Source organism: Bombina bombina, chromosome 3 (assembly GCF_027579735.1).
Source record: "Bombina bombina isolate aBomBom1 chromosome 3, aBomBom1.pri, whole genome shotgun sequence".
NCBI classification, from domain to species: domain Eukaryota; kingdom Metazoa; phylum Chordata; class Amphibia; order Anura; family Bombinatoridae; genus Bombina; species Bombina bombina.
In genome coordinates, this window is record NC_069501.1 from 756425240 (window position 1) to 756439678 (window position 14439).

Here is a 14439-nt window from a genome sequence, read left to right on the forward strand (position 1 = left end):
GCATTAAAGCTTGACGTCATCTAAATCCAATGAATGCTGTCTTTCCTTTTATTTATTTTTATACACACATTATATATCATTTATATAATTTGCACAAATTAGTTTTTTGATGTTATTGTTTTTATTACTTTATGTATAACCATTGTGCTTTAAACTGTTTTGACCACTATATATCCATATTCATGACCCCACTTTAGCTGTTTTAGCGCTTCCCTAACTCCTTTACTTCACGATTAAATTTGGGATTAGGTTAGGAGATCCTATATAATAGGAAGCCGGTGAGTTTGCATTTGGGGCTTAATACACCTTATTTATAGAAAATGACAACACTAAATTATTAACACAACACATAGAAAGCCTGGTACTCTGTTGCAAGCACACAAATTGAGTATACACATACACACAATGAGTACACCCCTGTGCAATATCACTTAAATGTCAAATGATTCAAAATTCTATCACCTTACTCAATGCAGAGATTCTAATCTTTCATTTGTTCAATACTTCTTATGTACACCATTATTTTTAATGGCAGACTTAATCTTCCCAGCACGGAAGATACTAGTGTTTGCACACATTTCTGGAGAGATGTTCTGCCATTCTCCAGAGACAATTAAAGGGACATTAAATGAAAAACTTTACTTTTGTGATTCAAACAGAGCATACATTGCTTACATTTTTTTTTTTATTTGCATTGTACTCATGGTATGCTTTGTTAAAGAGATACTTAGGTAGGTAGCATACACATGCCTGCACTACATGGCAGGAAAAAGTTTAACGTTCTTGTAAAACTGCTGCCAAATAGTGCTGTAGACACGTGTACGACCTGAGTTTATCTCCCTGCTTTTCAACAAGGGATAACAAGAGAACAAGAAACAAATTTCAGAATACAAGTTTATTAGAAAGTGGTTTAAAATGGCATGCTCTATCTGAATCATGAAAGAAAAATTTGGAGTTTCCAATAGAAAAATTACAAGCTCTAATGTGTTGAGCTCCCTGAAAGAGGTGAGCTCCCTACGCACCTGCTGTATGTTACACACACACAGTCCCCTCCTTATCTTCTCACCACTTATTTTTTTACACACAGCCCTGCTCATCTTCTTAGCTAACTGCCCCTCACATGCCAGCCCTTGCGCACATTCTCAGTCTCCCACTCCCTTGCACAAAATGTCTGCGCATTCTTTAACACCACACTAACTTTTCTTTCTCTCACCAGCTGTATGCAGATCACGAGCATGTCAGGTGGGTCACAACTGACTAACTGTACTGCACTGTAGACTGCTGAAAAGAAAAAGCTAACTTGTATGAAATAACGTAAAAATACTAAAAGTTATAAACTTCAAACTACCAAAGGGCATTATATAAAGTCGAAAGCTATCAGAAGATCAATTTTCATGCCAGCTGTAGAACCGGCAACAAATCCCAATTAAAAGTCAATTTGTTTTTTTTCCGAAAAACAGCATAGATTTTTTTTCTCTCTACATTATATAACTTTAAAATGGCTTGACCAATTTAATTGAAATTTGCTCAGCAGCACAATTATTTTTTGTTATGCAACTTCGAAAATGTAAATTTAATGATCAAACTGACTACTAAATAACTACCCATGACTACTAAAGAGAACTGCATGGTAAATATGTTGCAGCCTCTTTGGTAGTAAACTGCCTAGGTTATGGGGTTAACTGCCTAGGTATTTCATTTCAGCACTGGACTCTGGCTGCACACACATATATAGCCTACCTTTTACTTTTATAATGCACTCAATATTTACATTATACATGAGATGCCACCACCCAGGATGGCTACAACAAATGTTTGCCATATATGAATAATACAATTATGCAGATATACACAACACAAACAATGCTAGTTACATCTCCTATTAGGATTATGTAAACCAATCAGATGACTCATGTGTGTAAAGGTTTAAGAATTACCTTGAAGAAATTCTTATTTTTGCCAGGAATCCTTTTCAGGAGCCGTTCCACAGTGGATTGAGTTCTTAAATCAAGCCAAACTGCCAGAAAGTGAAGAGAAAGAAATATTATGCCTATAAATTAATTTGCTACCCTCTGATTTTTAGTAAGCAAAACATTTTTGTGTGCAACATTATAAATTCAGAACACAAATGTGTATGTCATAAATATGAGCACAATGCAAATAATATCAATAAAGTCATATATGATAATGGCTCTGGCAATTAAGACTTATTAAAAGCTTTATTTTTAAGGAGAAACCTATGAAAAATAATTTAATATATGTATACAAACTATTAAAGGGACACTGTACCCAAAATATTTCTTTCGTGATTCAGATTGAGCATGAAATTTTAAGCAGCTTTCTAATTTACTCCTATTATCAATTTTTCTTCGTTCTCTTGCTATCATTATTTGAAAAAGAAGGCATCTAAGTTTTTTTTTGGTTTCAGTACTCTGGACAGCACTTTTTTATTGGTGGATGAATTTATCCACCAATCAGCAAGGACAACCCAGGTTGTTCACCAAAAATGGGCCGGCATTTAAACTTACATTCTTGCATTTCAAATAAAGATACCAAGAGAATGAAGACAATTTGATAATAGGAGTAAAATAGAACGTTGCTTAAAATTTCATGCTCAATCTGAATCACGAAAGAAAAATTTTGGGTACAGTGTCCCTTTAAACATGTGAGCATTCTGCATGCTTTATTGAATTTATCTTAAGAATTTTAAGTGTTATAATTAATTTCTTAAAAATAGTTTTCATATTTGTATTAATATGTGTGTGAACCATAGGCATCAATATTTATCCAAAAAGAAAAACATTTGAGAAACTCTATGGGAACATAATTCTTTTCCTTTTTTGTTTCCACATTTTACAATTTTCATATGGCTAGATTTAGAGTTTTGTCGGTAACGACCCGCGTAGCTAACGCTGGCTTTTTTCTGGCCGCACCTTTAAAATAACTCTGGTATTGAGAGTCCACAGAATGGCTGCATTAGGCTCCAAAAAAGGAGCGTAGAGCATATTTAACGCCACTGCAACTCTCGATACCAGAGTTGCTTACGGACGCGGCCAGCCTCAAAAATGTGCTTGTGCACGATTCCCCCATAGAAAACAATGGGGCTGTTTGAGCTGAAAAAAAACCTAACACCTGCAAAAAAGCCGCGTTCAGCTCCTAACGCAGCCCCATTGTTTGCTATGGGGAAACACTTCCTACGTCTGCACCTAACACTCTAACATGTACCCCGAGTCTAAACACCCCTAACCTTACACTTATTAACCCCTATTCTGCCTCCTCTGCTATCGCTGACCCCTGTATATTATTTTTAACCCCTAATCTGCCGCTCCGTAAACCGCCGCTACTTACATTATCCCTATGTACCCCTAATCTGCTGCCCCTAACACCGCCGACCCCTATATTATATTTATTAACCCCTAATCTGCCCCCCACAACGTCGCCTCCACCTGCCTACACTTATTAACCCCTAATCTGCCGACCAGACCGCACCGCTATTATAATAAAGTTATTAACCCCTAATCCGCCTCACTAACCCTATAATAAATAGTATTAACCCCTAATCTGCCCTCCCTAACATCGCCGACACCTAACTTCAAACATTAACCCCTAATCTGCCGACTGGAGCTCACCGCTATTCTAATAAATGTATTAACCCCTAAAGCTAAGTCTAACCCTAACACTAATACCCCCCGAAGTTAAATATAATTTACATCTAACGAAATTAATTAACTCTTATTAAATAAATTATTCCTATTTAAAGCTAAATACTTACCTGTAAAATAAATCCTAATATAGCTACAATATAAATTATATTTATATTATAGCTATTTTAGGATTTATATTTATTTTACAGGTAACTTTGTATTTATTTTAACCAGGTACAATAGCTAAAATAGTTAAAATAATTACAAAATTACCTGTAAAATAAATCCTAACCTAAGTTACAATTAAACCTAACACTACACTATCAATAAATTAAACTACCTACAATTACCTACAATTAAACCTAACACTACACTATCAATACATTAATTAAATACAATATCTACAAATAAATACAATGAAATAAACTAACTAAAGTACAAAAAATAAAAAAGAACTAAGTTACAAAAAATAAAAAAATATTTACAAACATCAGAAAAATATTACAACAATTTTAAACTAATTACACCTACTCTAAGCCCCCTAATAAAATAACAAAGACCCTCAAAATAAAAAAATGCCCTACCCTATTCTAAATTACTGAAGTTCAAAGCTCTTTTACCTTACCAGCCCTGAACAGGGCCCTTTGTGGGGCATGCCCCAAAGAATTCAGCTCTTTTGCCTGTAAAAAAACCCACATACAATACCCCCCCCCCCCAACATTACAACCCAACACCCACATACCCCTAATCTAACCCAAACCCCCCTTAAATAAACCTAACACTAAGCCCCTGAAGATCTTCCTACCTTATCTTCACCATGCCAGGTTCACCGATCGATCCAGAAGAGCTCCTCCGATGTCCTGATCCAAGCCCAAGCGGGGGGCTGAAGAGGTCCATGATCCGGCTGAAGTCATCATCCAAGCGGGAGCTGAAGAGGTCCATGATCTGGCTGAAGTCTTCATCCAAGCGGGAGCTGAAGAGGTCCATGATCCGGCTGAAGTCTTCTATCAACGGCATCTTCAATCTTCTTTCTTCGGGAGCCATCATCTTCCATCCGACGCGGAACATCCTCTTCTCCCGACGCCTACTCGCCGAATGACGGTTCCTTTAAATGACGTCATCCAAGATGGCGTCTCTCGAATTCCGATTGGCTGATAGGATTCTATCAGCCAATCGGAATTAAGGTAGGAATATTCTGATTGGCTGATGGAATCAGCCAATCAGAATCAAGTTCAATCCGATTGGCTGATCCAATCAGCCGGATCATGGACCTCTTCAGCTCCCGCTTGGATGAAGACTTCAGCCGGATCATGGACCTCTTCAGCTCCTGCTTGGATGATGACTTCAGCCGGATCATGGACCTCTTCAGCCCCCCGCTTGGGCTTGGATCAGGACATCGGAGGAGCTCTTCTGGATCGATCGGTGAACCTGGTATGGTGAAGATAAGGTAGGAAGATCTTCAGGGGCTTAGTGTTAGGTTTATTTAAGGGGGGTTTGGGTTAGATTAGGGGTATGTGGGTGGTGGGTTGTAATGTTGGGGGGGGGGGGTATTGTATGTGTTTTTTTTACAGGCAAAAGAGCTGAATTCTTTGGGGCATGCCCCGCAAAGGGCCCTGTTCAGGGCTGGAAAGGTAAAAGAGCTTTGAACTTTAGTAATTTAGAATAGGGTAGGGCATTTTTTTATTTTGGGGGTCTTTGTTATTTTATTAGGGGGCTTAGAGTAGGTGTAATTAGTTTAAAATTGTTGTAATATTTTTCTGATGTTTGTAAATATTTTTTTATTTTTTGTAACTTAGTTCTTTTTTATTTTTTGTACTTTAGTTAGTTTATTTCATTGTATTTATTTGTAGATATTGTATTTAATTAATGTATTGATAGTGTAGTGTTAGGTTTAATTGTAGGTAATTGTAGGTATTTTATTTAATTAATTTATTGATAGTGTAGTGTTAGGTTTAATTGTAACTTAGGTTAGGATTTATTTTACAGGTAATTTTGTAATTATTTTAACTATTTTAGCTATTGTACCTGGTTAAAATAAATACAAAGTTACCTGTAAAATAAATATAAATCCTAAAATAGCTATAATATAAATATAATTTATATTGTAGCTATATTAGGATTTATTTTACAGGTAAGTATTTAGCTTTAAATAGGAATAATTTATTTAATAAGAGTTAATTAATTTCGTTAGATGTAAATTATATTTAACTTCGGGGGGTGTTAGTGTTAGGGTTAGACTTAGCTTTAGGGGTTAATACATTTATTAGAATAGCGGTGAGCTCCAGTCGGCAGATTAGGGGTTAATGTTTGAAGTTAGGTGTCGGCGATGTTAGGGAGGGCAGATTAGGGGTTAATACTATTTATTATAGGGTTAGTGAGGCGGATTAGGGGTTAATAACTTTATTATAATAGCGATGCGGTCCGGTCGGCAGATTAGGGGTTAATAAGTGTAGGCAGGTGGAGGCGACGTTGTGGGGGGCAGATTTGGGGTTAATAAATATAATATAGGGGTCAGCGGTGTTAGGGGCAGCAGATTAGGGGTACATAAGGATAACGTAAGTAGCGGCGCTTTGCGTTCGGCAGATTAGGGGTTAATTATTGTAGGTAGCTGGCGGCGACGTTGTGGGGGGCAGGTTAGGGGTTAATAAATATAATATAGGGGTCGGCGGTGTTAGGGGCAGCAGATTAGGGGTACATAAGTATAACGTAGGTGGCGGTCGGCAGATTAGGGGTTAAAAAAATTAATCGAGTGGCGGCGATGTGGGGGGGACCTCGGTTTAGGGGTACATAGGTAGTTTATGGGTGTTAGTGTACTTTAGAGCACAGTAGTTAAGAGCTTTATAAACCGGCGTTAGCCCAGAAAGCTCTTAACTACTGACTTTTTTCTGCGGCTTGAGTTTTGTCGTTAGAATTCTAACGCTCACTTCAGCCACAACTCTAAATACCGGAGTTAGAAAGATCCCATTGAAAAGATAGGATACGCAATTGACGTAAGGGGATCTGCGGTATGGAAAAGTCGCCGCTGAAAAGTGAGCGTTAGACCCTTTTTTGACTGACTCCAAATACCGGCGGTAGCCTAAAACCAGCGTTAGGAGCCTCTAACGCTGGTTTTCACGGCTACCGCCAAACTCCAAATCTAGGCCATAGACTTTCTTGTGTATTTTAAAAACCCCAGGAAAGGAAAATCCTGATGCAAAGGTATAAAGATTCCAAATACTGATTTTGTTTCTATATTATTTGCAAACATGTCTTTGGTTTTGCCACATTAGGGAAAAAGAGTTATTTTGTTATAGGATTTAAACTGTATGACCATGTTGTCTTTATCATGAAATTTACCATGTTACGGTAAATTAAACACCTTCATAATCTATTTCCTGTTTACCTGCTGTAATCATTTTTAAAGAATCAGATTATGGAAAACTATTAAGTGGCATTTAATTAAAGGCTCTCAATGCCGGCCATGCTATCAATACACCTGCACACTTGATTATCTTTATTATTACCAGCAATGATGCATGCAAGATGTCACCAATGTGTAGTGCAGCGCAATAAAATACATATTTACAATGCACAGACAAAGAAACAAAATTTGCATGAGGTTTATTTTTTGAGAGTTTCCAATTAAAAGGACATAGAGAAAACAAGGGTATTTTGAAAACGGTTTAAAAGGGGCATTAAAGTCAAAATTAAGATAGAGCATCCAGTTTAAAAAGACTTTCTGAATTAAGCAAATGGAGCCAAAGTTTGAAATTTGTCAAAAAAAATCTAGTGCTAATTTAAAATTCAGAGTTAATGTTACTGCATTGTATTTATTGATTCTCTTGCTATCTTTATTTGAAAAAAAAAAAACATTTATGCTTACCAGATAAATTCCTTTCCTTCCTGGCAGAGAGAGTCCACTACTTCATTCCTTAATGTTGGGAAAACAACACCTGGCCACCAGGAGGAGGCAAAGACACCATAGCCAAAGGCTTAAATATCCCTCACACTTCCCTTATCCCCCAGTCATTCTGCCGAGGGAACACGGAAAAGTAGGAGAAACATCAGGGTATAAATGTGCCTGAATAAATAATATAAAAAAGGAGCCGCCCAACAAACATATAATTACGGGCGGGTGTCGTGGATTCTCAATGCCAGGAAGGAAAGGATTTTATCTGGTAAGCATAAATCATGTTTTTCTTCCACAAGGCAGGGAGAGTCCACAACTTCATTCCTTACTGTTGGGAAAACTATACCCAAGCTCTAGAGGACACTGAAGGAATAACGGGAGGGAACAAAAAATGCGGACCATAATCTGAGGGCACCACAGCCTGCAAAACTTTTCTCCCGAAAGCTGCTTCAGCCAAAGCAAACACATCAAACTTGTAAAATTTAGAAAAAGTGTGTAAGGAGGACCAGGTAGCCGCCTTACAAATCTGATCCATAGAGGTTTTATTCTTAAAAACCCAGGAAGAAGCCACTGCTCTAGTGGAATGAACCGTTATCTTCCAAGGAGGCTGTCGCCCCACTGTCATAAGCTAAGTGGATGACATTCCTCAACCAGAAAGATAGGAAAGTCGTATTAGCCTTCTGCCCCTTACGCTTCCCCGTATAGATGACAAACAAAGAGGAAGATTGTCTGAATTCCTTAGTAGCCTGAAGATAGAACTTCAAGGCACAAACCACATCTACATTGTAAAGCAAGCGTTCCTTTGCTGAAGAAGGATTAGGACACAAAGAAGGAACAACAATTTCTTGATTAATGTTGAGATCCAACACCACCTTAGGGAGGAACCCTAATTTAGTACGTAAAACCGCCTTATCAGGGGGGCGTGTTCAGGCAGCGGCCAGAACAATCGCAATATCTGAAGCTCCTGCAGTGATCCAGCTAATCTGCTGCAACTGGACTTTTGCTGAATAAGCTTTGAGATTCTTAACATCTCTTACTTTGTGTATTCTACAGTCCTATAACCCTGGTGTATTAATGACTGCAGAGCCCAGCTCTAGACCTTTGAGGCCTATGGTGGCAGCTTAACACAGAGCTTTAGAACCCCCCCCCCCCAGCACATTGGCTGGGTATAACAGTCACTGACGGCTGTTCACTTTTACTGTACTGCTGGACTGATCAATGACATTTAATACAGTGCTATTGCAGCTATAAGATGGAGCATTTACATTTTACATTGCTAGAGATACTAGACTATGCATTATGCAGTCAATTTGCGCGGCTTAAGGAGAGTATACTGGCGGCATGGAAAGGTGTCAATAATATGGAGATGCCCAGCGACATAATGGTAGTTGCTGACAGTTCTCTGACCTCGCGGCTGGATGGTGGACCTGAAGAGTCGGAGATCGAGGGGGTGATCGCGGTGCTAGAGGGGAGAGCTGCTAGACGGCCCAATTGTACGTCCATGTCACCTCTGCCTACAGATTACGCATGTTTCCAATTGCTGCACCTACCGTTGGCTAATTCCGAGATGGACGACGACAGTTCACAAACTGCACACCATGACTCCATCAAGCCCCTCCATACCATGGAAACTACCCTACATCTCGAGCGGCGCAGTGAATATGAACTGGCTATACTAATACCGGACGCATTGCAAGCCATGATGGAAATGCCATGCTTTAAACTACAGTCTACTTATAGTATATAGTAACTTAAACGCTCATGTAGTGGTACACCATTCCACGGAGAGGCTGTTTCACACTATATATTCACTTCCAGTTCTCTGCTGTGGCCTAGTCACAGTCATCCTTGCCTGGAATAACGTAAGCAGGAGTAGCCTTCAAATCAAACTTGGTATCGGATAATTGTTCAGAGGAATAACCTGATTCCTCACATTAATGTCAAGCATATGTTTCACTAGCTATAGTGTGAGCGACTCTACTGTTTTAAAAAATATTTAATTTAATTTTGGAGAGAATGTTGATATTTAATTGTCTATGACTGTTCTATATGAAGGTTAATGGACCTGAGAAGTTGAGCAGTTATATGATTGCCTCATATGATTTATAAGTTTAATAATCTTTATCTTTTCATAACCCGTTTGTTTGCTAGTAGCTTTGTCCATGGTAGGAAACAATTTCTAGTTAATGGGGCTTAATATGTTTGACATAGCTAATAGTATATTTATGTTTATTATTGTTATTCATTTAGAATTTAGCTTAATGGCTCTCCCATAAGGGTAAAAACTCTAAAGTAGTCAGTATTGCTGTAACAAAAGCTTAACTTACATGACGTAGTTTCTCATACGTTTATATTACTCAACACGTCAGCGGCCGAGACAGCACGGTGTCTTAGTTAAGTTCAGAATTACACTCTCAAATCTACTCTTCATTATACAATTTCACGCTTATAACATTCTACTATTAATGGCTTTAATACATGTAGATTCTAATCAGGCTTACAAAATGGTTGGGAGCTGACATCTCATTGATTAATATTTCTCCGGAAGAACCTTACTAATTAAATATCTCCCTCTCTTATAATTTGAACCCTTACATATACTCCACTCCCACTATAAATAGTAGGCATATATATCAGACCTGTTCTGGCACTTTAGAGTATTATCATATTTATTCTGGTTTGTCCCAATATACATAAATTTATTCATTGTATTCTCTATTATATATATTTTACATGGTAAAATATGCTAAACCTGTATTTCTATATGCACATATCTCTCACAAATCTTGCTATAGCTAGTGAGAGGTCCAGAAGAGTTCAATGCTTGCTCCTACAACCCTACATACTAAAATGCAGATATAAGAGCTTGTTCTATATTACAATAAATAAGAAACTAAAGATGCATAATCTGAGATCCAAAAGTGGTCTCTTACTGATTCTGGTTGCCTTCTATACCGTTATATTTATTTTTTTTAATGATAATGCGAGGTCCAAGAGTGGCCTTATAGGTTTTGTTTCTAGATGGCATATAGTCTAATGGGTATATACTGTGTTTATTAAGCTTACAGACGTCTTGTGATTATGCTCTGTGATAGTTGGATTCATAACAATTATTTCTCTTATTTTCTTGTATAATCTGTACTGACATTCATGTTTTGTATACCCCAATTGAATCTCAATAAAAAATATTAAAAAAAAAAAACAAAAAAAAAAAAACGCCTTAGCATGGAAAACCAGATAAGGGGGGGGTCACATTGCAAAGCAGAAATCTCAAACTCTGCTGCACACAGAGGCAATAGCCAAGAAATAAAAAGAACCTTCCAAGATAACCATTTAATGTCAACAGTATGCATAGGCTCAAACGGAGCCTGCTGCAAAACACTAAGAACAAGATTGAGGCTCCAAGGCGGAGCCCCAGATCTAAACACAGGTCTGATCCTAGTCAGAGCCTTAACAAAGGACTGCACATCCGGAATCTAAGCCAATCTCTTGTGACAGAGGCGTAACTAGAAACCACAGGGCCCAGGTGCAAGAATCTAAGAAGGGCTCCCCCCCACCCCCCACCCAAAAAAAGGTGAATTTGATACATATATATTTATTTATTTTTTAACATTTCACACAGAAAAAAAATTGTGAATCAGATTACATGTCTGCAAACAGAGGTATCATGTGCCCACAGTCTGTGAGATAGCCTGACCCCCTATTACTGTATATAATGACACTGTTTAACCCACCAGTACTGTATATAGTGAGTTAGTGACACAGTCTGTAATCTGCCGGTGAGATGGCTGGCCTGACCCTACCCGCCCCAGTACTTTATAAAGTGACCACAATAGTCTGTGACATGGTCCAGTCCCCCTGTACTGTATATAGTGGTACTGTATAGTGACACTGTTTACCCCCCTATGCTGTAGTAACAAGGTCTGTAATTTGCTGGTTCAACAAACATACACACACAAATACATGTATAAATACACACACACAGTCACATACATACATACACACACACAAACAAAAAAGCCTCTGAGAAAGCCGTGCTAGCGGCGAAATGTGCATCAGGCATTGTCTGTGTGCATGAGACTTGCTAATTTGTGTTTACCTGGGACCTCTCTAAGCTCATATTGATGTGGCAATTGCCTTCCTTAATCAGTCATTTACAAACCGTTTCCTCTCCTGCTCTAGATACCAGTATTGCTCAGATTAGGTAATGTTGTTGGGGTCAATCCCCTTTTTAGATTAGCTTTAGAGCAATCCGTGTATTCTCTGAGCCCTGAGGGTTACGGTGTATTTGAACTATTACCCAGGGAAGTAATTCTGTTTTTGAAGTCTCACACACACAGTCCTGATCGGTTTCTTAATCTAAGTTTTAAATGTATGTCTCACATATTTATGTTATACATTTGGTACTATTTACCACTTTTTTATTCTATCATTAGTAAAAGTTACATTTTAATAACCAGTTTTTGACACAATCCGGTTTTCAATACATACTGTTACTATATAGTGTTTTGTAAATGCTGGGTACTGTCAAACTTCTCTCTCTTTTTTGTACCACCAATGGGTAAAACAGAAACACTAACCCCTGTAGTTAAAGACAGAGAGACTAGTGAAGCATCACGTCACACTCACATGATATCATTGCAGGCAGTGGTAGGTCAACGTTTTTTATTGGGAAAAAAAATATATATATTTTTTTTAAGCTGGGCCCCCACCTTCGGGAGCCTGGTCGCAGTTGCGAACCTCTGCACCCCCTGTAGTTCCGCTCCTGGTCCAGTGCAGTAACACCAACAGGGCCGATATCTATCCAACCAGGGAACTAGCAGATAGACCCTTCTCCAGTCCATCCTGGAGAAAAGATAAAATTCTGGCAACCTTAACCCTATGCCAGGAAAAGCCAAGCTCTTCACAGCAGTACAAGTACGTCCTCCACACTTTATGGTAGATAAGACGAGTAACTGGCTTACGAGCTTGAAACAGAGTGTCGATGACACTCTCAGAAAACCCTCTCTTGGCTAAGACTAAGCGTTCAATCTCCACACAGTCAGCGTCAGAGAATCTAGATTTTGATGAACGAAGGGATCTCTGCGACAAGGTAACCTCCACTGAGGAGATGAGGATATCCCCACCAGATCCGCAAACCACGTCCTTCACTGCCACAATGGAGCAATCAGAATCACTGATGCTCGCTCCTGCTTGATGTGAGCCACCACACGAGGGAGAAGCGGTAATAGTAACCTCCATTGCACTGATAGGGCATCTATCAGTTACACCTGAGGATCCCTCGACCCATACCTGGGTAGCTTGGTATTGAGATCTATCTCCGGCGTCCCCTACTCGCTGCATATCTCTGCAAATACCTCGGGGGTGGAGAGACCATTTCCCTGGGTGAAAGGATTGCCTGCTGAGGAAGTCCACTTCCCAGTAATCCACACCCGGAATGTGAATAGCTGACAGCGAACATCTGCGAGTCTCTGCCCACTCTAGTATCAAAGATACTTCTCATTCCCCCCCCCAGAGGGTTGATGTAGGCAACCAAGGTTATATTGTCTGACTGGAATCTGATAAACTGGGACGAACCCAGAAGGGGCCAAGCCTTCAAGGCACTAAAAAGATTGCCCGGAATTCCAATATATTGATCGGAAGGGAGGACTCCTCCTGAGTCCACAGCCCTTGTTCCTTCTTGCCACCCCAAACGGCTACCCAGCCAGAAAGGCTCGTGTCCGTGGTCACAATCTCCCAGGACAGTCTCAAGTAGCACGTGCCTTGGGACAGATGATCTGGACAGAGCCACCAAGAGAGTGAGTCTCGACGGGTTGTCCAGCACAATCTGTTGAGAAAGATCTGAATGTTAACTGTTCCATTGTCTCAGCATGCATAGTTGTAAGGGTCTGAGATGGAATCTGGCAAAGGGAATGATGTATATACAGGACACCATGAGTCCGATCACCTCCATACACTGGGCCACTGAGGGTCTCAAGGAGGCCTGGGGGCAAGACATGCAGTAGTTAGCTTGCAACACCTCTGATCTGTGAGAAATATTCTCATGGATATGGAGTCTATTATTGTCCCCAGGAAAATTATGAGCTGCGCTACACTCAAAAACAAAAGTGAAACCTGTTTGTTCCAAGCCAAAAGCACACAGTCTATGAGCCCAAACACTCTCACATTAAAGCAGTTATAAATAACCCCTAGGTGTTCAAATAATCTCCCTGAAGGAGATATTAACCCTTGATCCTATTGAGGCATAAAGGAGCCACACTGTGACCCTGTATTGCAAAAGTGTATATATAAAAACGGTCTTACCCTCCAGAATCCATGCTGTGGAACAGGCACAGCCTCTCAAGTTTGACAGTTTTGCAGCAACATTTCTGACATGGACTTGAGTGTGTAACAGCAAGCAGTGAAACTCGTCAAAACTGTTTGCTCAGGAGCTGTTAGGCGACAGTCTGGATGGGTTTGCAGAAAAACTGTCCCTGCATCTCTAGACTCTAACTTTCATCAATACTCTCACTGAGAGGTTGACATGATTATTTAAAACTCCAGTCCTTTCTTGAAGGGAACATACCCATTACAGGACTATCCAAATCTTCTGACATTTCTCTGCCACCTTGTATAGTGACAGAAGGCAAAGGGGGATAGGGCAAGTGGGAGGGATATTTAAGCCTTTGGCTGGGGTGTTTGCCTCCTCCTGGTGGCCAGGTGTTGGTTTCCCAACAGTAAGGAATGAAGTTGTGGACTTTCCCTACCTTATGGAAGGAAAAGGAATCTAATCTAAGGAGCCGGTGCATTTTTGGTTCAGCACATGGGTAGCGCTTGCTGATTGGTGGCTATGTCTGACTCTTTTTATTAAAGTGCAACTCAGAAAGAGTACAAGACTAAAGAATTGCATAATTAACTATTGCAAAA

The 14439-nt window shown here is 39.4% G+C and overlaps 1 protein-coding gene across 2 annotated transcripts in view; it reads right to left on the minus strand.

The window, feature by feature from the left end:
* GK (glycerol kinase) overlaps window positions 1-14439 on the minus strand; it is a 270759-nt gene that overhangs the window by 149275 nt on the left and 107045 nt on the right. For both annotated transcript variants that reach the window (XM_053707603.1, XM_053707602.1), the window contains exon 5: window positions 1938-2017. In XM_053707603.1, coding sequence (XP_053563578.1) covers window positions 1938-2017 — 80 coding nt within the window. The remainder of the gene's footprint in view (window positions 1-1937; window positions 2018-14439) is intronic.